Here is a 20,519-nt window from a genome sequence, read left to right on the forward strand (position 1 = left end):
AAACGTGTATGTCTTGTATTTAAATTCAATTCCCTAATTTCATATATTTGTTTGGATAAATTTATTTGAGTGGATTTATAATTTTCTCAATATGTAGCTTCAAGTGTAAGATGAATTTTTGAATTCGAGACCCAAGTTGAACCATCTCTTATCCCAACTAAAAAAATCATCTCAATATGAAATTGTTTCAAATTTTTTAATTATTCGAATCTTCTTTAAAATACAAACATTATAATGAAAATTTTCTAATAATTTCGTGTTCAATCTCTCATAAACTCTAATTTTTATTAAGGTCAAAAAAGGAAAGAAAAGAAAAGAAAAGAAAGACCCTCAAATCTATTCCATTATCTAGGCCACTAACGCAACGCACGCTTTTCTTATAAAAATGAAATCCTCCAACCCTTGCTTTTTGTCGATATAAATACTACTACACATTAATTTGTTTAAAATAATATTGTGATTGAACGTTTGATATAATTTAAGTGTCCCTCGTGGTTTCCTTAAAACCTGTGACATGTGTCGCATTTTTCTATGCCATACGAAATGCATGGAACTAAGGGCAAAAAAAAAAAAAAAAAAAAAGGTACGATTGACTACTATTAAAATGAAGAAAATTTCAAACATGACTTTGGGTTAGAATTTAATTTCATGAATTGATCATATGAATCTTGGCTGTCGAATCAAGTCTACAATTTTAAAATTAAAACCGTGTTACACCCCATTCCCAAAATCTTTGTATGTCTTGAATTTGTTCAACTTTTTTATTACATGGTTTCATAATTAAATATTTAAGCCATGCTGAAATATTTTAATTTATTGTAATTTCTCTATGAATTTTAAATTGTATATTACATCATCAAAGTTAATTATTGTGGGCTTTTCTGGGAAGGACAAATTGGCACCTTCTCCCACAAATACAATACTATTCGACTATTCGTCACCCATGAATCGTACTATATAGTTAAATAATTGTAATTTGTTAAAGCTATATTATAGTTAATTGTTATTGCTAATGAATACAATACGAAAAAGAATGATACGTGGATAAAATAAATAAGTATAAAGTAAGATTGACGTTCAAAATATTGACATTTCTAGTATTGAAGAAATTGCGGGCAATGGTCTCTTCCATTACATGTAACAGATACTGAAGAAATTGCTGAAAGTGCGCAAAAATGGAGAAACTCAAAATCCCACGTTTTCGTGCAACGCCGTTGATTTTCTTGATCATCCTTCCTTTCCTTTTTATTGGTGTTGATTTCTTTTGGGAGAACACAGCTCTTCCTTTTCATGGATGTAATCTTTTTTTTTTCCCCACTTGTTTGAACTTTCATTTGTATTAATCCAAGCTCCGAGTTATGGCTAACTTTGGAATTGTTTAAATTTCTTCTGACAGGGTTTCAATACTTTGCTGCTTCAGAAACTAGCTTCAGCACTGGAAAGGCCATTAGTCATGAAGCACTGGGATCGATGGAGTTTCATTTATCAAGACTCGTGAAATCAGGTCTGTGTATATATATATATATTAATCTTTAGTTTCGGTGGAAATTTTTTGATACAAATAATGATACAGATTGGAGAAATCTTGAATCCCCTGGCTTCGCATGTGACAAATCAGTTCGCTCTGTGGTATGTGTAGCGAATCAGCCTGTGAAAATCGATACCAGGAACATGACAGTTTACGTTTCTTCAAATCAGACATTAACAGAGCAAGAAACCATTATCCGGCCTTATGCGAAACAAGAAGATGAAGTGCTCAAATCCATCACCCCTGTTCATGTTTTTCGACACCGAAACTTCACCGAAAATCCGCCGTTTTGCGAATACAGGCACGAAATCCCTGCTGTAGTTTTTTCCACAGGCAGCACGGGCAACGTTTTCCATGAGATTAGTGAAATAATAATCCCTTTATTCATGACCACGAAACAGTTCGAATCCCGGGTATTTTTCATCCTGGAGGATTACAAGCCATCATTCATGGCCAAATACGGCAAAGTTTTGTCTCAGTTATCAGCTTTTGAGGTCATGAATCCATCTTCAAATGGAAGTGTCCACTGTTTTCCAGGCTCTGTTATTGGTCTCAAGTATAACGACAACTTGGCCCTGAATTCCAGCGAAATTCCGGGGGGATATTCCATGTCGGATTTCAGACATCTTCTGAGACAATCATACGGTCTGAGATTCACACACGTTTCGCAGATCAGCAAACCGAGGCTGCTGCTGCTGTCTCGTACCAACACGAGGCGATTCTTGAACGAAGATGAGATGATTTTGATGATGAAAGAGTTGGGATTTGAGGTAACCGTTGTTAAAAGATCGAAACTTGCGTCGAATCTGAACAAATTCTCACAAATGATCAATTCTTGCAACGTTTTGGTTGGAGCTCATGGGGCCGGACTCACAAATGAGCTGTTCTTGCCTTCTGGTGCTGTAATGGTGCAAGTAGAACTACTCGGTACCGAATGGGCATCGAACACGTACTACGGCGACACGGCCCGTGCAATGGGGGTGCACTATTTGCGCTACAAAATTGAACCAGAAGAGAGTTCCTTAGTGAAGTTGTATGGAAGAAATCATCCGGTAATCACTGATCCTAGTTACATGTATAATAAAGGCGGATACCGGGCGGCCCGGACCGTGTATCTTGATCTGCAGAATGTAAGAATCAATCTTGTGAGGTTTAGAGAAACACTTGTTGAAGCTCTAAGCATAGTTACGGATTTTGAGAGGTAGAATTAATACCTGTACAAATATTAATTTAATGTTGTCTAGTGATCATATAGTTATAATAGATACATCCAGGGGTGTGTAGATACGGCCGGGGATGATATAGAAGGTATCGGGCATGGAAAATCCATGGCCAGTTTAATTTACTTTTGATTGATTGATATTTAAGTTTTCTCTTTTTGCATTGGATTTTAATTTTATGAAATTCTCAAAAACTTCAGATATATATATAATAATACTTGGTTAAGCTGATTTAGTATTTGACACGTATTATTATTGATTTGATTGTGATAATAATTTAACGATATAAAAAATTTCAAATCAAGAAGGTTTTCTTAGGCAAAATAATTAAAAAGCCACGAACTCATGAAATGTGTAATAAGATTTGATTTGTTTTACAACGGAATAATTACTAATATAAAATATGCAATTACACACACGTGTGTGTGTATATATATTATGTATATGTGGTCTACGAGATTCAAAGCGTATGAATGGAGTATTTTTTTTTTTTCTGATATTGACGTATATGTTCAAAGCTGGAACATTTTTACTACGACCAAAAATTATGAGAATATGGGAAGTTTCCTAAATAATATTGATTTGTAATAAAATGAGACAAACACTTGTCTGTCTTCGAGCAATGTTTAGCTGTTCACAGATAGAAAATCTTGAAATCATCAGAAAACGATATAAAGAAGTTGCCATCAATTTATCTTTTATTATATTAAAAATAAAAATAAAAAAAAAGAATCTTTCGTAAAAGAATGTGAACCAAATCGGTAATGGTGGTCAATTCAAAAGGCAAGTTGCTTATTTTTATTTAATTCCATTTTAATGGCTCTCTAAAAAGAAAAGTACAAGAGGGCGGGGCGGCTACTTAGCCCCCTGGAATCCGAGCTTAATTATAAAAATTCATAATTTGGCTCATTCACATGGTCCTCTGGAGTTGTCAGGATATTTATTCGTTTATTATTTAGAATATAATTTATTACCGATTATTATAGTTAATTATAATTACATGCATGATCCGGACATATTGGACTGTATTATGGCTCAATTATCATAGTTATTTTAGTATAAAATTTAGTTAGTCGGCCCTAATTAAACCAGAAACTCACCAAATTTTTTAAGCCAACTCACATTCACATTTAATTTGTTAAATTTTTTTTAACTGCATGTGCATGTTTTTTTTTAACCTTACTTTACAAATTTTCAATATATGTAACTTTGTCCAAATTTGAATCCCCTCGATCCCTTTGTATTATTAAGATTAAGACTAGTTGTTGAGACATGCGTGTTGTATATAATATAATATAATATAATATACGAGTATGTTTTTAAAGTATTTCGATATAACAGTATAAGTTAAAGACATAATTTATTAACCCATATTTTATTTTACAAATTAATGATGATATTATTCATGAGATGAGACGTTTATATTATTTAATAATTATAAAGAGTAAAGAAGACAAATAAATTCTCCAAAACATAAATGTGGATAACTTACAAATATGCTACGTAAAAAAATTGTCAACCTGGACTTGAACCAAATCATTTGTGAACGCAAAGGCAAAGCCGTATAATTTCCTTATAAAGGAAAAAAAAACTGAAACCAACCAATCTGCCGTATTTCATATTTTGATCAAATTCAAATTTAATCACTACTAATCATAAGTAAATGAAGTCTTCAGCTGCTCCTATATTTTTTTTACTTAGTTTGTACGTCTTCTGTGAAGGTTTCACGGATTTATAACCGTAAAACAGATCGATCAGATAAAACGAAAAATAATATTTTGACAAAAAAAATAATATTGTTTTATGATCGGATCGAATATAAAATCTGTATCACAAAATTGATTTATGATATCAGAAAAGGAGTTTTTACGTTTTTTAATTTGAATTTTATATTTTGCTAAATATCGGTTCTTGTCTTCTAATTATGTACTAATAAATTGTCTTAAAAATACAATAAAGTCAAATAATCAAACAAGTGATTGTCAAGAGGTGCGCACACAGGAATTTATATTTTGTCTGTTCTCAATCAATAACCTTTATTTAATATACTTTAGTTGAACCTTTATTTTATTTTATTTTTAAAAAAAACCCGATATTTTAAAGAATTCTACGACCAAGAGAGAACAAATGAAGCAAAATATCATGCACACGATCTCAATACTCCTTGATCTTAATACTCCTTTTAGCTTATCCACTCTTGTAAAGTTATCATTTTTTAAATAAAAAATAATTTAAATAAAGCGTAAACCACATTTATCATATAACATGGACTGATTAGTTACCTGTAACTAAAGATAGAGATACTTAACCACACATTGAAAAATAATAAGATGAAAAGTCTCCGTCAATTAAACAAATATGACGTGTCACGTGTAGGAGTAAAAAATTCAACAAAAAAACAGAACAAAGTATGCATCTCTTCCACGAGAGATTGTTCTATTCTCTCTCTGTAATTTTTTTTTTTTGTTTATTTTGGCCTCACAGCGTATAGATTCGTTTCTTGCATCTAGAGCATCTACATTTTCTAACAGTTTCTTTGTGCAACCAGCAATGGAGAGAGACCCCAAGAAGCTGTTTTCTCGTACAACTCCATTGATTTTCTTGCTTGTGATTCTTTTGCTGTATGTTGACTTTTTGTGGATTCGTTTTATTCGATTCGATGAATGTAAGTTCAGCTGACTTTTCTCCTTGTTTTGCGATATTTGCTTGTGATTCTGTCTTATTCTTAAACTGAAGTTTGTTTAGTTTACATGGAATTGACAGGGATGCAATACTATTCTACTTCTGGAACTACTTCAAGAGACGTATTAAAGATTAGATTGAATGAAACCGTGAAAGAAAACCAGGATTCCCTTGATTTTCTTCTATCAAGATTGGTGAAAGGTATCAAAACTTTCATGTATATGAAATATTTTTCCTGATCAATGACTTCGATATGAAGATTTTTTGGTGAACTTCTTACAGGGGAAGATCAAGAAAAGCTTCGAACGACGGGATTTGTTTGTGATCCTGAAGTGTACTCCATTCACTGCGTTACAAATAAACCTGTTTGGATCGACACAAGATCGACGACAGTGAGTATTCCGTCGAATCGGACCGTTCAAGAAAACCTTGTCCGGCCATATGCGAGGCAAGAAGATGAAGGTCTACTCAGAAGTGTCACCCCGGTAAGGATATTGCAGGGAGATATTAGTTTACCAGTTTGTCAATACAATCACCAAGTCCCTGCTGTAATTTTCTCATCCAGCGGATTTGTGGGGAACATTTTCCATGAAATCAATGAAATTCTTATACCTCTGTACATAACCACAAAGATGTTCAAATCCAAGGTACAATTTATCTTGCTGGATTACAATCCTTCATTCGTGAGAAAGTATGGGAAGGCCCTGGATAAGTTATCGGATTATCCCATTATAAATCCCGCCATAAACAGGAGCCTCCACTGCTTTCCGGGGGGAGTGATCGGGCTCAAGTTTCACGGCCATCTATCTTTAAATTCCAGCGACATCCCAAAAGGACATTCGATGCAAGAATTCAGACTGTTTCTAAGACAATCCTTTGGCCTAAAATACAGTCATGTTTCCCAGATCAGAAGGCCTACTGTAATGCTCTTATCCCGAAGAACAACGAGACGATTCCTCAACGAACAAGAAATGGTTTCCACAATGGAGGAGCTGGGATTTCGAGTCATTGTCATTGCCAGAGCAAAAACGATCTCGGATTTGAGACTGTTTGCGAGTTACATAAACTCATGTAGCGTTTTCGTGGCGGCTCACGGGGCCGGTCTAACGAACGAGCTTTTCTTGCCTGATGGTGCAGTAATGGTGCAAATGGATTTGATCGGTCTCGCTTGGGCTGCAGCTACTTATTATGGGGACACCGCCCGTGCAATGAACGTGCATTATTTGAGATATAAGATTGAACCGGAGGAGAGCTCGATTTCGAAGGTTTACGGCCCGAATCATACGGTTTTGACACAGTTCCATTGGCTCAGTGTGGAAGCAGGGCGGGAGGTGTATCTAAATGGGCAGAATGTAAGAGTTAATATTGCAAGATTTAGGGAAACAATGGTTGAAGCATTGAGCCTTCTTTCAGATCAGGTTCTGTAACTACACACAAGTAGGATTAAAAGATTTTGGGAAAAAAAAAAGAAGTTTATTTATACTTTATTCAGAAGATAGAATTTAATTTTTGTCTTGGATTGACTGCTTGTTCCGAGTGTAATGTAACCCCAATGGGGAATTTCGCAATTGCTGGTACGCAAGTTGGAAATTGTCTCGCAAAATACTGCTACTTAATTGATATATAGTTAACAATTATATCAGCACATCTTTTCCACGATTGCAATAACCACAAGTCCACAGATCACAAGTAGGCCTCACGCCCAACAATAAATACTTATCTACATAAAAATTTAGCATTACAATTGCCCAGAAATCAATTAAAATGGTTATCGGGACAAAGAAAAGACAAGATACATTGTTACGAAGATCTTGAATTCAACCACACGACGAAATAACTGGTGATTGGTGAAGAAGAGCAAAGGCGGCACAAGACTGTTCGAGGTCAGCGACTTATCATCCAAATATTCTGCATAATGTTGCCAAAATAAGAATCTTGGTTAATGTGAGGCCCATACCCTCAAGCCCAAGTACCACCCCGGCCCAAATCCCTAATTGATATTTAAAACTGAATTCTTCTAATACTCTGGGGAGAGCATTAAAAATATAATCTATCTCTCAAAAATCTCTCTCTCACTCTATGAAAACTCTATTTTTTCTCTCTCTACGAAGAACGTGAACGTGAAATGTCATCTGGAAAGATTCAAGCCCTCTTACAATCAACCTTAAATTCAACACTAGTGGAAGATGGTAAGTGTAACGTGTTCAATTGGTTTGGTTGGAGATAGTTTTCTACAATTATTTTGTTTGAGTTGATATTATTTATGACCTTGTCTAGTAGAGTTAAACTAGATACACATGATCCAATCTGGGTAGTTAAACCAGATACTTATGATCCAATTTGGGGAGTTAAGCTAGATACTTATGATCCAGTCTGGGGAGTTAAGCCAGACATTATGATCCATTATGGGGAGTTAAGCCAGAAACACATGATCCAATCTGGGGAGTTGAGCCAGATATTTGATGTCTATCATCTTTTATTTTAGGCTTAGTGTTCTATTAGAAATATCTTTAAACTGTAAATTTTGAGAACATTGCCGATGTCCATGTCGTCCAACTCGGGGCGTGATATTTAAGTGGTATCAGAGACGACCTCTCTTAGTACGGTATGGTTCGGGGACGAACCAAGCGAAAGCTGATGGGCATGTGACGCCCGGGGCTGAGGAGGCGAGGAGTGATCGTCGGTGCCAAGAGGTTGCACGGACAATGAGCGGCTCCTGGTAGGCTTCTAGGCGGAGGTAGACATGAATGAACCGATCATGCCGGAATGAGAGGGATTCTGAGACTGTGTAGGTATGAGACTGCATAGTTGAAGAGAGTTTAAAAGATTTCATATGTACTACTCATATCAAGAAGGTGCATCATCTTTTAGGGAGCTCATCACATAAGAACTTCAAAGTTAAGCGTGCTTGACTTGGAGAAATTATAGAAAACTCGTCTTGATACAGTGGGACGTTACAGTTAATGTACACAAAAGAGGATCTAAGAAAGCTGGAGATGACAGGATTTGCTTGTGATAAATGAACATTTCATCTAGTCTGCCAAAAATGCCCAAAAAGAATTGAGAGCAGCAATTCCACAGTGCTTATTGCCTCTAATACCACTACAAGAAAACGGGCGTTGTATGTCCCATGATAGGTTTAAAAATAAAATAAATAAAAAAGAAAAAAGGGCGAACAATTGGTATTTAAAACTGTTGTCGTTCGGAGCCTACGAAAAACCGTTGTCGTTTAAAAACTTTCGTCTTTGAAAGTGTCTTTTAAATATCAAGGTTTTTAACAACAGTTTTACACTTCATCCGACAACGAAGAAAATCCGTTGTTTTTTTTCAAATAAAAAACACAATAAATAAAAAAATAATACATAAATTTCAATATTATAAATTAACCAAAATTTCAAATTTCAAAAATGAAATTTAATATACAATTTTTTAGTACTACAACTCACTCGAAATATACAAACCAGCTGGAGAACAAAAAATTAACATCTAAAAGGAGAATATACAGAGGAGCAAAGAGTGGTGCTCGGAGCAAGCTTTGTGAAACCCCTGAATACGGGAATCGCCTACATAACACGCAGAATTTACAGTGGTGACAGTTTTCTAGGTTATCATCTCCTCCTTTACCTTGCAAGATGCACAGGACCCATGTATAATCCATGTACATGGCAGGCAGATTGCAGAACTTCTAAAATTTCCGGCAGTGCAGTTTGGTAAGATTGATCACTTGTCTGCAAAAAAGAAACACCAATATCAGGGGTTTTGCCTTGGCCATCTTAACAGTTTCTTGTTTGACTTGCCTTGTTTCATTTTTCACTATAGATTTCATCAAAAAAGATATAAGAAAAAAAAGTAACTAGCACATCGTAAAACATCTGGAAACAAGTAGAGGATTGCTAGATAGGGAAATCTATTTCTACGAACCTATAATTACAAGTATTAATGGGAAATATATTCAGCACATCGAGGCAAAGAACAAACAAAACAAGAGCTACAAAAAAGGGAAAGAACGAGAGAAAAAACATTACAATAAAAAATATAACAAGTGACGTAGAAAACCAATATCGAGATCATTTTGGAGAGTTTGAATGGTAGTGCCGTGCATATGCTCTTCAACATAGATCTTTGATGCTTGATCCGCCACATCTGCAATTATTGGCAGTGTTAATCAAATCAAAAATAAGTTTAAATTCGAAAGCAATGAAACGAATAATATTTAAAATTCAATTGAAACAAAGAATAAGGGAAATACCGTTCATTTTGGAACGGAGAGTCTTCATATAGTGAAATAACTCCTCCATTTTGCTGCCGTAAACATACAAAAAATAAAATGACAATCCATTCATTCATTAATCTCCAAAGGCAGAGATATATATAAAATTAAAAATCGATACAATCAATTTGGACATATTTCAATTCTGAACCAATGTCATTGTCTCTAGAATCCCTAGTGGCAAAATGCAGTAAAAATCCTATTCTACCTTCAAGAGCAATCCTCTGTACTTTTTCACTTTAACGGAATCTCCTTGTTCCAAAGCCCAGTGAAAAATGCCTCTGATTCTAAAATTCTAAGTCATTTATTCTGTGCCTTTGTTTAAAGATATATTTCCAGGAAGATAAATGATGGCTGCAAATGTTACAGACAAAAGTGACAGAAACGGAAAGAAGCATCAATCTTTTGAGGAAAGAAGCAAATTGTACAATTGTATTTATGTTTATTCAGGAGATCATAGATTCATGGCCAAGAATATACAGTTACAAGTTCTCTACGGCAAATGCAAGAAATAGTGAAAATTTGTGAAAGTTCATAAAACAATAACTTAGGTATAAGAAAGGAAACTCAAATATACAGTTTCTCATTCATTAATTTCACAAGTTCTGTATACAGAAACATGTTCTGTGACTTAAGCGTGTAGTTCTGTATGATGGTTAAAAAAAAGAAAGAAAAGACAATGGTTTGACAAAAGTGTTGTTTTAAACTACATAAAACAATAGAAAAAGCCAACGGTGAAAAAATAGACAACTGTTAATTAAGAAACCACTGTCTTTGACACACATAAAAACCGTTGCTTTTTTTCATTAAAATACGGCCAACAACGGTTTTAATAAAAACCGTTGTTAAAGGCCAAAAGACAACGGTTTTTCTACGAAAACCGCTGTGTGTTGTTGAAACTAAAATTTGTTGATGTACTCAAGAGTATTCAAGAAGAAACAGATTGTTAACCCATCCAAAAGGCAAGAAACGATTGATACCTCTCCAGTATACAACACTGGTCAAGACACTGCGGGTAACCGTTGGTCCTCCAGCATAATACCAGTGTTGCCGCTGGACCAGGAATGCCTTCCGACCAACTACTCAGGCATCCCAGCACATGCAATAAACCTGCATAATCTGAGGTATAACATTTAGCCAGGGCTTTGTGCGTTGACCAGCAGAATACAAGGATAAAAAAGTGTAGAGTTTAGGGAGACAATAGTTAAAGCATTTCAAATGGTTGGAAACTCATTTTTTTAAGATAAATTGTTTGATGATTTCACACAATAAATCACCAGAAACCTATATATTTACAGTTCATACAAGCATTCTCCTGGCACAAATTTTTCGGTACCTTAAACAAGATGCAACGTTTTTTACAACTTCACAGATACTTGGACTCTTGCAAACCAAGTAGCATTGCCGAAGCTGCAGAGTTCTCCGCTTCTTTCAACTTTGACTTCTCATTCCCTTTCATAAAGAGTATACCTTCAGTAATTTCAATTTCAACTGAACAAATATACTTCTTCTTATGAGACAGGCCAATCTCTTCTTGGATCCTAAACATAAATATAATACATTAAGAAATCAGCAACATTACGTAACAAAGAAAAATAAACTATTTCGAATGGAATGCAAGGTCTGAATTTATCACAAACACGATTATGTCTTAATCATCTAATTGTTTACAAATGCAATATATTTTCACACAATGAACTTCCAACAGGACAATTCTTACTTGTAATTTGGTTTTGGCCATTTTTTCTTGGCACATAGCTCATGCAGCTTATGCTTTGCTCCTTCAATTTCATTATTTCCATTTAGTTGACTGCATGATGCATTGACAACCTTCATATCACTGGATTCACAAGGCAACCTCTGAAGAGCAAATTTTGCAGCATGGAGCTTCGCATTTTCTTTTTGCTCAGAAGACGCTGAAGCCACAAAACGCCCGTCAACATAGACACTTGCAATATTTCTGTCTCCGTTTCTCCAATGTTTTATGTCAACTTGCTTACCATCCTTTTGGCATTGTTCAAAGAGGGTCGTCACTGGTTGTGGTTTTTGTTCCAACATATCAAGTGTGATCATGGGTTCTAGAAGGTCTCTGATTATCTGAGAGTCAGTACCAAATAAAAACAAGCAACTTAAGAAGGGATTTTCAGGGTATGCTTGTGTTGATCCATATATATTGAAATCTGTAAAAAATTCCTTAACAGCTAATAATATATAGGACACAGAAATATAAGAAACGATTAAGTGTAACTTTTATGGCATGTTTTCGCAGCCAGAAAGCGAATATTTAAAACAATTAATATCAATTTTCAACCAAAATCCATTTTCGTGTGCCTAACTAACTGTGCTAGCAGGCTTCACTGCCGAAGACCTGCCATGGAATAAGGGAAAAATGCTTATGCCTCTGAAAATTGACAACACAAACTTGGCTAAACACATGGAATACGCTGTCTGATTGGTATTTCTGTACAGCAGGCAAAAAAGATACAATAAGAAAAGAAACAGAAAAACAAGACTTACCACCCACATATCATTTGAATTGAAGTTACAATCAACATACACAGCAGCAGCCACTGATTCCACAATATCAGCAAGAATTTTTGGTGCTTTAATGAATCCTCCGTGCACTTCAGATCCTTCCTCTTGTTGTACCGCTATCACAAAGTCCCCAACCTGAAATAAAGTCATGCAAATGGCACAATTAAACACTAAATGTATTGATAAGTTGAAGAGCAAACGCCCTGAATCTTTAAACAAAGGATTCAAAGGCATCAGTGCTTTTAGTGCCATAAAATAGTGATTCATCCGACAGGCAAAAACTTGGACATGGGACCCTCTGCTGTCCAAGAAAAAAAGCAATGTATTTTGTTTTGAATTGCGATGTTCACGTGAACATCATCTTGTAAAATGTTCATGCGAACATCTAAATTCAAAACAAAATTTTTTTAAAAAAATCCTCGTTTCACATGCTGTTACTTTTGGACAGCCCGTTTCCCAAAAACTAAGTACAACCAGCGAATCTTGTGCCTAAAGTTTCGATACTGGAACGTGGCAAATAATAGAAAATTCCATAAACAGAAAAGATCAACCTACCTTCTTGTCAAGGTTGGCGGCGTTGTGGCGGATATACTTGTAGAGCTGGTGACGGACGGCGATGCGGGCCAGCTTCTCCGTGCTAATGTTGGCAGCTCGTATGAGCGAGAGCTTACCAGGGTCAAGGTCTGGGTAAGCGATGAAAAGGTAACTAGAGATTGCTAAGCCGAGAGCCGAATCACCCAGGAACTCGAGGCGCTGGTAGGAAGGGGATTCAGTGTAGGATGAGTGAGTGAGTGCCTCTTCAAGTAGCTCCTTGTTCTTGAAACTGTAGTTGAGAAGATTCTCCACCAGCCTCACGGAGGTTGCTATGTCTGGTATTTCTTGATACTCATCGGCCTCCTCCGGCGGATAGCTATAGGTGTAATTGGACGGCTGCGATTGCATTGTTGCTGGAATTCAAACGAAATGTACTTCTTCGATTAGGAAAGAAGAAGAAATAGAAACCTTCAAGAGAAGAAAAAAAAACCAACTTTCTTTCGTAGTCCTACCAACTCCTCACCCACAAAAAATGAAGCAATCTGTGTTCTAGCAAGTTTTCTGCAAAATATTTCAAATATTTTTAAGGAATATTAATCCAACCTTGACAGAAAGATGTACGGAGAGATGGGTTGTCAGTTGTCGGTTGTCAGCGTCGGCAGTGAAAGATGAACGGAGAGATAGGTCGTAGGCCGTCGGCACTGAACGATGGGCTGTCGTTGGAGAAGGGAGAAAAAGACTGAATGGGAGATGGATGTTGGGCAGGCTGATCAGCTGATGGAAAGCAATTGCCAATTACTCAATTAGAATTAGGGCTATTATTTTAAAACTTAAATTAATTAAAATTAGAATATGTACAAAATTATAAATTATTAAAACATTATAAAATAATAATTTTTTATATATCGGTTAACCAATTTTAAAAATTTTAAAACCGTAACCGAACCGAATTAACCGATTTGAATGTTAAAAGCAAATTTCAAAAATAACCAAACCGAATTTTCGAATTAGCTCGATTCGGTCAATTAATTTGGTTTAACTTAAATCTTGCTCACACCTAATCCCAAGTACATCACTGCGTTCGCTCAGGAAAAGGGTCCCCGATTTTGAGTCGGCTCTCGATTTGGGCATGAGAAAAAGTGATCCCTTTTCGTGAAAAATAAAATTTTCTTATATAGCTATTTTTATTATTACATCAATGTTGTGACGGATAATTTGTTATTTTAAAAATAAAATAGTGTTGTCTTATGGTCAATCTAAATAATGAAGAACAAATGTACCATGAACTTTACTTATATGACATTTTTTCAATTATACTTATTCATATCATATTCGTGATAGTTTCGTAATGGTCTGCTGGAGCATTTGGCAGGCTATGAATAAGTTGGGAATTGAACGAGCAAGTGCTACTTGGGGAAATTTTACTTGTGTGTTACCTTGCCTCTATATCTTTTGCAAGGGGGGGTGTTCATCGGTCGGTTCAGTTTTAATTTGACCAACTTCGATTCGATTTTCCGGTTTTCGGTTTGTGAAATATGTAATCCAAAGTCGAACCATTTTAATTCCGTTCGGTTTCATACTAAAATGGACAGTTTATACGGTTCGATTTGGTCGGCCTTATCAATAATACATATAATAATAAAAGAAACATAAATTTCATAGATGATGTAATTTAAAAAGACAAACACGCAATCAAAATCAAACCAACTGTCTAACATAAACCAAATAAAATAACAAAGATTGGATTTTTTTTCTTGGTTGCCATCACAGTCTTAAGTCTTAACTCTTAAAGGGTAGAACTTGAAAGGTCAATGTTTTCGATTCGTTATTCAGTCTGATTACCGGAAGTTCACGTGCCAAAGAAGGACGAATGTTGAAAAATAAGGTGAAAAAATAAAGCACAGAAATTAGGGGACTTTGACTCAAAAACGTAAACCAAGTTCATCAATGTGATAATTGAACCACGTTCTCATTAATAATCTTATGTTCACGAAAATTGATTCCATAATCATATGGATTCAAGAAAACCACGGGAAGATACCAATACCAAATTCAATTAATTTAGAGAAACGCTTCCTGTACAATCTAAACTTCTATACAACACTCGTTTATAGACCAAGAAAACCAACATGGGAATTATATCAAACTCCCTTTGCACCAAAAAAGAATATCAAGCAGTCATTAAGCAAAGTTTGAAGACCCAGAAAACCAACAGGGGAATTTTATCAAACTCCCTTTGCACCAAAAAAGAATATCAAGCACTCATTAAGCCAAGTTTGAAGCAACAAACCGATGGGCAGTGCTGGAGATTGACTGGTAATTTGGTGTGGCAGACTGCAATTAGGAGACGAGCCGCCTAGCCGCGAGTGGGCAGTGGCTGGTTGGAGGTGTGAACGAGTCCGAGGAGGAGGAAGCTTCGGCGGTCGGTGGATTTGGTGAGGAAAGCTACGGCGGACGGCGGATTTTGTGAGAGTGAGTGGTGACGGCTAGGGCAAGTAGCGATGCGTGAGAAGTGAGAATTAAAGGAGAAGTGAGAACTCTAATTTGGAAAATAAATAAATAAAATAAAATAAAATGCATTAAAAATGAGAAACCTACTAACCCGAGGACTATATGTTAATATAACATAAATTACAACCGACCGGTTCGGTTAGTTCATTTTTCTTATGCATAAAAACCGAAATGAACCACTAAATCGAAAAATTGATCCAAAAATTCGAAATTTTAATTTAAAAATTTTAATTTCGATCGATTTTTCGGTTATATTCGAATAATGAACACCAACAATATATTAAAAGTCCAAGACAAATGACCATATTGCAATCCCCTTCCTCGGTTTATGTCAAAATCGATGTCAATGCCGTGGTGGTTGCCTCTTTGGACTTCTTTGGGTTTGACGTGGTGTGTGAGATGAACATAAAGTGTTTTGTATAACCAGATCTTGTTGCATTCTTGAACGTTCTTCAGTATATTTAACTAAGATATTTGTGGTTCATGAATGTATAAGCGATAGATGTTCAATGACAATTATGGACCATCGAAACATATGCATTATCGGTGGTTACCGTTGTTCATAAACCTTCTTCTTTTGCTATGGAAGCAGCTCTTGTTTCATAAATTCATTTAACTTGTTATGGTCAAGATTCAAGATATCATTTTACTCGAACGGTCAACCAATCGACACATCTTTTGGTCCAAAAAACACTTTCATCACGTAGCAATTGCACTTTTGTATATGAACTTGGGTACTTTTTGACTATTTGTCTTCTGTGTAATCCGCCTTTTAATTTAAATTCAAGCCTTATTTGGCATTCATCATTCAAGAATTTTTTTTTTTTATCTAGGTTTTATATAAAAAAATTTATATAATATTTTATTTTCATTAATTGCGAAACATTTCACAATTTTTTTCCTGTGCACGCATCTCATGCCAACGAGACTGATCCGCGTATGAAGAAATTTCGAAAACATTTTCATATAAACGAAATGGACATCCTTCAGATATTTATGAAACCGGCACCCACCAAACGAAAAACAAAAGAAAAGTTAAAACACGAACAAAACGCATGGAAAAAACCAAGATAACCGATCCAAAAGTCTTAGTTTTCAGGTTATTTTCTTCACGAATGTTACATACTTTCAAGTTACTCTGCACGTTCAAAATAGGGACCCTATAAAAGCTAAGATCTGCATATGGTTTCGATTTTTAATTGGCCATCATATGCTCGAATCCATTTCCGGCTTGCATAGGAGGCCGAGCGGCTTGAACGTTGTAAACCAACTGTTGTAACCACCTTCTAGTAGTTGGATCTTCCTGAAGACCACATCAAGAATATTCATAATGCCCAATTGCACAAATTTAGGATAGGGCATCGTATTTATTATAATGATACACGTTTGCTACTTACACGAAGGCAGCTGTTAAAGGTGGCGTCTCTAAGCAAATCAGGTAGACAGCTTCTCAGTGCTTCACAAGCTCTACATACAACGAGGTGATCAATTACACCAAAGAAGCTAACAAATATGAATGGAGAAAGATGAGAACATTCTCGAATCAATAATCCTGATTTGTTGACCACCTTTGATTTTCGGACAACCGAAGATAGCATCTGATTATGTGTTTTAACAGCCGAGGAGAAGGTTGTTCAGCTTGCACAGTAACCATGTTTCCAAGTACTCTACCTACAGCATAGAACCGCTCAGCTGTCGTGCATATGTACTCTAAGCCAATATCATCAAGTAAAATCTTCTGCACGATGAAGGTTGCCACCTGCAAATGATAATCCATGCTCAGATAAACTCAACTAACCATGAATAAGTTGCGGTTTTATATAGGAAACGAAGAATAAATGCTTAAACCTACAAGAATAATGTAATTGATAAATGGGGAGTCATATTTGATCTGTTTCTAGAGGTAGGAAGCTAATAAAAAGAAATCTCGGTTTGAATGTTACTACTGGTATGTCATGTGGAATGTGAAAAGCTCATGAATAGTAATGGCTATCGGCACCTTCTGATGAAAAGGAAGGTAGAACGGAAGAAAACATACATCAAAGCAAATACAGTTAGCAACTTTCAAACATCAGCTGCCACATGCGAGCTTAAAAGATTCTGCACATCATCATAATATTTTCCAAGGTCAGGAATTTAACATTGTATCAGCATTTGATGTCTCAAGTACAGTGGAAAAGCGACGTTTATGTAGTTTTACAGAAAAAAATTGTCATAATCAGTGACTAACACGAAGAAGCATCATCGTCTTAGAATGGTCCCACAGGCACATTGTCAAGCTAAACAGATAAACTATTAACGAAACTTCTAAAGCAAAATAGCAACAAGGACAGTTATAATTTCATAGAAAATGAATAGATGAAACTCAACTGTTTTTGACAATTCACTCCCCATCTCCATTGTGCGCAGGCACAAGGGAATGATCTCAGTAGAGAGCAGGAAACCGATAACGTCAGTGTCATCAACCTTGAAAACCACAAGCCATGATTTAATGTTAGAAGCAATAATCACGAAAAAGGAAAATTTTCATACATCAGGAACAAATAGCATGAATGCTAGTGCCATAAACTTGCTCATTAACAAACCACATAATCATGGCCTATAGATGACAAAACATGAAATCAAGTCATTACTTACACCCAATTAATATCATGATAATAATTATAGATGGTGAATGATGAATACAGAAACAAAAATGCAAAAGCTAGAGCCAAAGACATAGGAAAAAGTTAGTTTCTGTCGGCAGCTTTTGCAACTTAGCAACTAGTTACTGAACTATCTTCTTACACATCCAAGGCGTCGATAAGTTACGTTGGAATAAAAGTCTAGCATTGACTAGTTACTGAACTATCTTCTTGCACATCCAAGACGTCGATAAGTTACGATGGAATAAAAGTCTAGCATTGCTTGTTACTGAACTATCTTCTCACACATTTAAAAGGTAGAGAAGTTGGCAATGGAATAAAAAAACTACAGTAAATAAAACTGGGACAAAATGTACAGTGTTTAACACCAGAAAAGAATGCAGACAAGCAGGTCACAGGGGAATGGGTAAGATGAGGTAGGGGTAGTGAAGGGGAGGGGGGTTGTAATTTCAGTTAGCCAAGTTCCAGATCAATCTCACTGAAGAGGCGCAGTTGAGTCTTTCCATTACAATTTTTGTTGTTGCAGAATAACAGGGAAAAAAAGGGATTCTCATTATTAAGCATGAAATTTGAAGATTGACTGCGTAATTGAAAAATACCTTCACTAGAGCACCGATGACGCCTAAACTAGTCAGCCTCAAGTACTCAAAGGGCCTCGATTTGCTGGTTGTGTTGAGAAAAGGGTACAAATAAAGAGGAATATGGGCTGCAACAGTAAAAGATCAGATGACAAACAATCACCAACATTTTGAGATTACCAGAAAACAACTTTGACTCCATCCTTGTTAACCTTTATAATATAAAGGAACGGTTACTGTTCAAGAGCGATCAAACACCAAAGAATATTTAAATAGACTAAATTCAATTCCACACAGTTGGTGTAGCAATCATGGCAGAACAAAAAACCAAGCCATGTAGCTGGTAAAAAGCATGGCAATCTTAATAAACAAAGAAACCTGCAATTGAAAGATTTGCTATCCCAACACAGTTTATGCGAATACAAATAAAAATTTTTATACAACCAACAAAAATTACCATTAAGGAACAGCATTCTAGTGTCTGGATGTGATGCCACACACTGCAAAAGGTTGAAACCAATACCATTATTTCAGGGTTGGAAGAGATAGCATAATATCAGAATAATTTTAAAAGCCTAAATACAGTTGCTGCTTCTACTACAGAAGCACTGAAAGTAATTCTAATGACATTGTAGGCGAGCAGACTAAAAGATGCAAAATTAGAAAGATATAAAAGCTTCCTGCCTGAACATGAACAGAGAATCATAGTGATGATGCTCCACCAAAGGACTTTTTCATTTATAATAAATTAGTAAAACATCTAACTTACATTCCGACCATGTGAAGGGAATTATGATCTTAACCAACCATTATAACTCCTAAAATAGTCCTATTTGAAGCAATACACATGCGTTGACCAGACGGTCCAGACTTGAGTGACATAAACATGAAACAGGATAAAAATAAAAGCTAATTGCATTGGCACCATATAGCTCGCATCTAGGCCATAAAAACCAGCACTGGCCAAAACATAATAAAATTGCATGAAATTTTGAAAACAAAAAATATAAGACCTGAAGAAGAGCAAGTGCATTGCAAACTCTGTTTGATTGTGCCGGAGTTAAGTTTGGTGGTGATAAAACAGGATAAATAGAGACAATCTCCTGCTCGTAAAAAAAAAAAAAGCAGCATTCATACAATTAACAACGGATGCAAATTGCAACATCAGAATCCTCAGGTATAAGGCATATGGCTGCAAAAACACTGCATGTGCAAACAAACCTGCAAAAGAGCAGCAACAGTACCGAAGGAATTCCACAACAACGGAGCCAAATCTTGGAACAGTTCCCTCTTCTAATGGAAAAATAATAAAGTGTATAAGCATCCACGAAGTAATGGGCAGCTAAAAACAGTCAAGATGACCACAATTCCAGTGTTAGGACCCTAAAAAATCTGCGCCTGGATGGAGAAGACTATAACCCTGATGAACAAAAAAAACTCTATCTATCTAATAGTGCCTGATCGTATGCATATGCAGAAGACTGTTTCTCGTCATTTTCTATTTCAGAGTCCTAATATTTGAAAAATGGCACCGATTCTTCAATCAATGAATCTAGATTAAAAGATCACCAGGTAATTAATGAAACGTAAATATAAAGAGTGCAATTGCATGTCCGTTAAAGCTCAAGCTAAAAGGACGGCGTAAGAACAGAAAACACAAATTCAACACCCAACGAATTGCGTGCAAACAACACCAGATTCTAAAAATAAATAGAAACCTTGGAGAGTTCGTGGAGTGCGTTTTCCCGAAGATCGGGATGGCAAAGATCGAGAACTAACTGCTCAGCCGATTGCATTCTCCTGTCCTTGTTGGCCGCAGAAGAGGTGCTGCCGGCTTCGAAGGGGATGGCCTTCAAGTTTAGCGACGGAGTGAGGTTCGCCATTCTTCACTCTTTGTCGAATGATTTATGCTTCAGGCTAGATGTGCGAAAAGGGAACCGGAAAAGCAGAGTGGGAGCAAACACGTGCCTCGCATGCGCGGTGCGGCCGACACTTGTTAAAATCAAGCTCGCTCTT

The 20,519-nt window shown here is 36.0% G+C and overlaps 4 protein-coding genes across 12 annotated transcripts; 2 read left to right on the forward strand and 2 right to left on the reverse strand.

Annotated features, from left to right (window-relative positions):
- The first annotated feature begins 1,001 nt into the window (after positions 1 to 1,001).
- LOC140865615 (xylan glycosyltransferase MUCI21-like) lies at positions 1,002 to 2,951 on the forward strand. Its single transcript, XM_073270300.1, has 3 exons — positions 1,002 to 1,296; positions 1,397 to 1,504; positions 1,574 to 2,951. Exons 1-3 carry the CDS (start codon positions 1,176 to 1,178, stop codon positions 2,731 to 2,733), a joined length of 1,389 nt encoding a protein of 462 aa, XP_073126401.1. The 5' UTR covers positions 1,002 to 1,175; the 3' UTR covers positions 2,734 to 2,951.
- A 2,204-nt stretch (positions 2,952 to 5,155) lies between these two features.
- On the forward strand, positions 5,156 to 7,033 carry LOC140866103 (alpha-1,3-arabinosyltransferase XAT3-like). 3 transcript variants are annotated; one of them, XM_073271001.1, is made up of 4 exons: positions 5,156 to 5,413; positions 5,494 to 5,631; positions 5,713 to 5,915; positions 6,078 to 7,033. In XM_073271001.1, exons 1-4 carry the CDS (start codon positions 5,299 to 5,301, stop codon positions 6,855 to 6,857), a joined length of 1,236 nt encoding a protein of 411 aa, XP_073127102.1. In that variant the 5' UTR covers positions 5,156 to 5,298; the 3' UTR covers positions 6,858 to 7,033. The 3 variants fall into 3 exon arrangements, with proteins under 3 accessions (XP_073127102.1, XP_073127100.1, XP_073127101.1); XM_073270999.1 differs by having other exon boundaries at positions 5,157 to 5,413; positions 5,713 to 7,033; XM_073271000.1 differs by having other exon boundaries at positions 5,159 to 5,413; positions 5,512 to 5,631; positions 5,713 to 7,033.
- A 1,756-nt stretch (positions 7,034 to 8,789) lies between these two features.
- LOC140861307 (ribonuclease 3-like protein 2) lies at positions 8,790 to 15,305 on the reverse strand. 6 transcript variants are annotated; one of them, XM_073264317.1, is made up of 11 exons: positions 15,060 to 15,305; positions 13,373 to 13,543; positions 12,791 to 13,182; positions 12,218 to 12,370; positions 11,701 to 11,797; positions 11,421 to 11,616; positions 11,037 to 11,241; positions 10,681 to 10,819; positions 9,909 to 10,054; positions 9,680 to 9,732; positions 8,790 to 9,573 (listed from the first exon to the last, which is right to left on the reverse strand). In XM_073264317.1, the coding sequence occupies exons 3-7, from the start codon at positions 13,175 to 13,177 to the stop codon at positions 11,067 to 11,069; spliced, it is 1,008 nt and encodes a 335-aa protein (XP_073120418.1). In that variant the 5' UTR covers positions 13,178 to 13,182; positions 13,373 to 13,543; positions 15,060 to 15,305; the 3' UTR covers positions 8,790 to 9,573; positions 9,680 to 9,732; positions 9,909 to 10,054; positions 10,681 to 10,819; positions 11,037 to 11,066. The 6 variants fall into 6 exon arrangements, with proteins under 6 accessions (XP_073120418.1, XP_073120414.1, XP_073120415.1 ...); XM_073264313.1 differs by having other exon boundaries at positions 8,790 to 9,158; positions 9,456 to 9,573; positions 11,421 to 11,797; XM_073264314.1 differs by having other exon boundaries at positions 10,681 to 10,810; positions 11,421 to 11,797.
- Positions 15,306 to 16,271: 966 nt separating this feature from the next.
- LOC140864228 (uncharacterized) lies at positions 16,272 to 20,477 on the reverse strand. Of its 2 annotated transcripts, none has more exons than XM_073268253.1 (9): positions 20,222 to 20,477; positions 19,725 to 19,793; positions 19,517 to 19,606; positions 18,961 to 19,003; positions 18,525 to 18,631; positions 17,651 to 17,746; positions 16,849 to 17,039; positions 16,678 to 16,747; positions 16,272 to 16,583 (listed from the first exon to the last, which is right to left on the reverse strand). In XM_073268253.1, the coding sequence occupies exons 1-9, from the start codon at positions 20,384 to 20,386 to the stop codon at positions 16,476 to 16,478; spliced, it is 939 nt and encodes a 312-aa protein (XP_073124354.1). In that variant the 5' UTR covers positions 20,387 to 20,477; the 3' UTR covers positions 16,272 to 16,475. The 2 variants fall into 2 exon arrangements, with proteins under 2 accessions (XP_073124354.1, XP_073124353.1); XM_073268252.1 differs by having other exon boundaries at positions 19,725 to 19,796; positions 20,222 to 20,474.
- Between the last annotated feature and the right edge of the window lie 42 nt (positions 20,478 to 20,519).

Source organism: Henckelia pumila, chromosome 4 (assembly GCF_033568475.1).
Source record: "Henckelia pumila isolate YLH828 chromosome 4, ASM3356847v2, whole genome shotgun sequence".
NCBI lineage: Eukaryota > Viridiplantae > Streptophyta > Magnoliopsida > Lamiales > Gesneriaceae > Henckelia > Henckelia pumila.

Bases quoted from the DNA above. Each gene is read 5' to 3' on its own strand.
- LOC140865615 (XM_073270300.1), top strand. From the start codon at position 1,176: ATGGAGAAACTCAAAATCCCACGTTTTCGTGCAACGCCGTTGATTTTC. The intron at 1,297-1,396 runs GTAATCTTTTTT...TTCTTCTGACAG, and splicing joins AGCTCTTCCTTTTCATGGAT to GGTTTCAATACTTTGCTGCT. The intron at 1,505-1,573 runs GTCTGTGTATAT...ATAATGATACAG, and splicing joins ATCAAGACTCGTGAAATCAG to ATTGGAGAAATCTTGAATCC.
- LOC140864228 (XM_073268252.1), bottom strand. From the start codon at position 20,386: ATGGCGAACCTCACTCCGTCGCTAAACTTGAAGGCCATCCCCTTCGAA. The intron at 19,607-19,724 runs GTTTGTTTGCAC...TTTTACGAGCAG, and splicing joins CTGTTGCTGCTCTTTTGCAG to GAGATTGTCTCTATTTATCC. The intron at 16,584-16,677 runs GTAAGTAGCAAA...TGTGGTCTTCAG, and splicing joins CCTTTAACAGCTGCCTTCGT to GAAGATCCAACTACTAGAAG.
- LOC140866103 (XM_073270999.1), top strand. From the start codon at position 5,299: ATGGAGAGAGACCCCAAGAAGCTGTTTTCTCGTACAACTCCATTGATT. The intron at 5,414-5,493 runs GTAAGTTCAGCT...AAGTTTGTTTAG, and splicing joins TTTTATTCGATTCGATGAAT to TTTACATGGAATTGACAGGG. The intron at 5,632-5,712 runs GTATCAAAACTT...AACTTCTTACAG, and splicing joins TCTATCAAGATTGGTGAAAG to GGGAAGATCAAGAAAAGCTT.
- LOC140861307 (XM_073264315.1), bottom strand. From the start codon at position 13,177: ATGCAATCGCAGCCGTCCAATTACACCTATAGCTATCCGCCGGAGGAG. The intron at 12,371-12,790 runs GTAGGTTGATCT...ACTTTATTTCAG, and splicing joins CCGCCAACCTTGACAAGAAG to GTTGGGGACTTTGTGATAGC. The intron at 11,242-11,420 runs GTAAGAATTGTC...ATTTATGTTTAG, and splicing joins TGGCCAAAACCAAATTACAA to GATCCAAGAAGAGATTGGCC.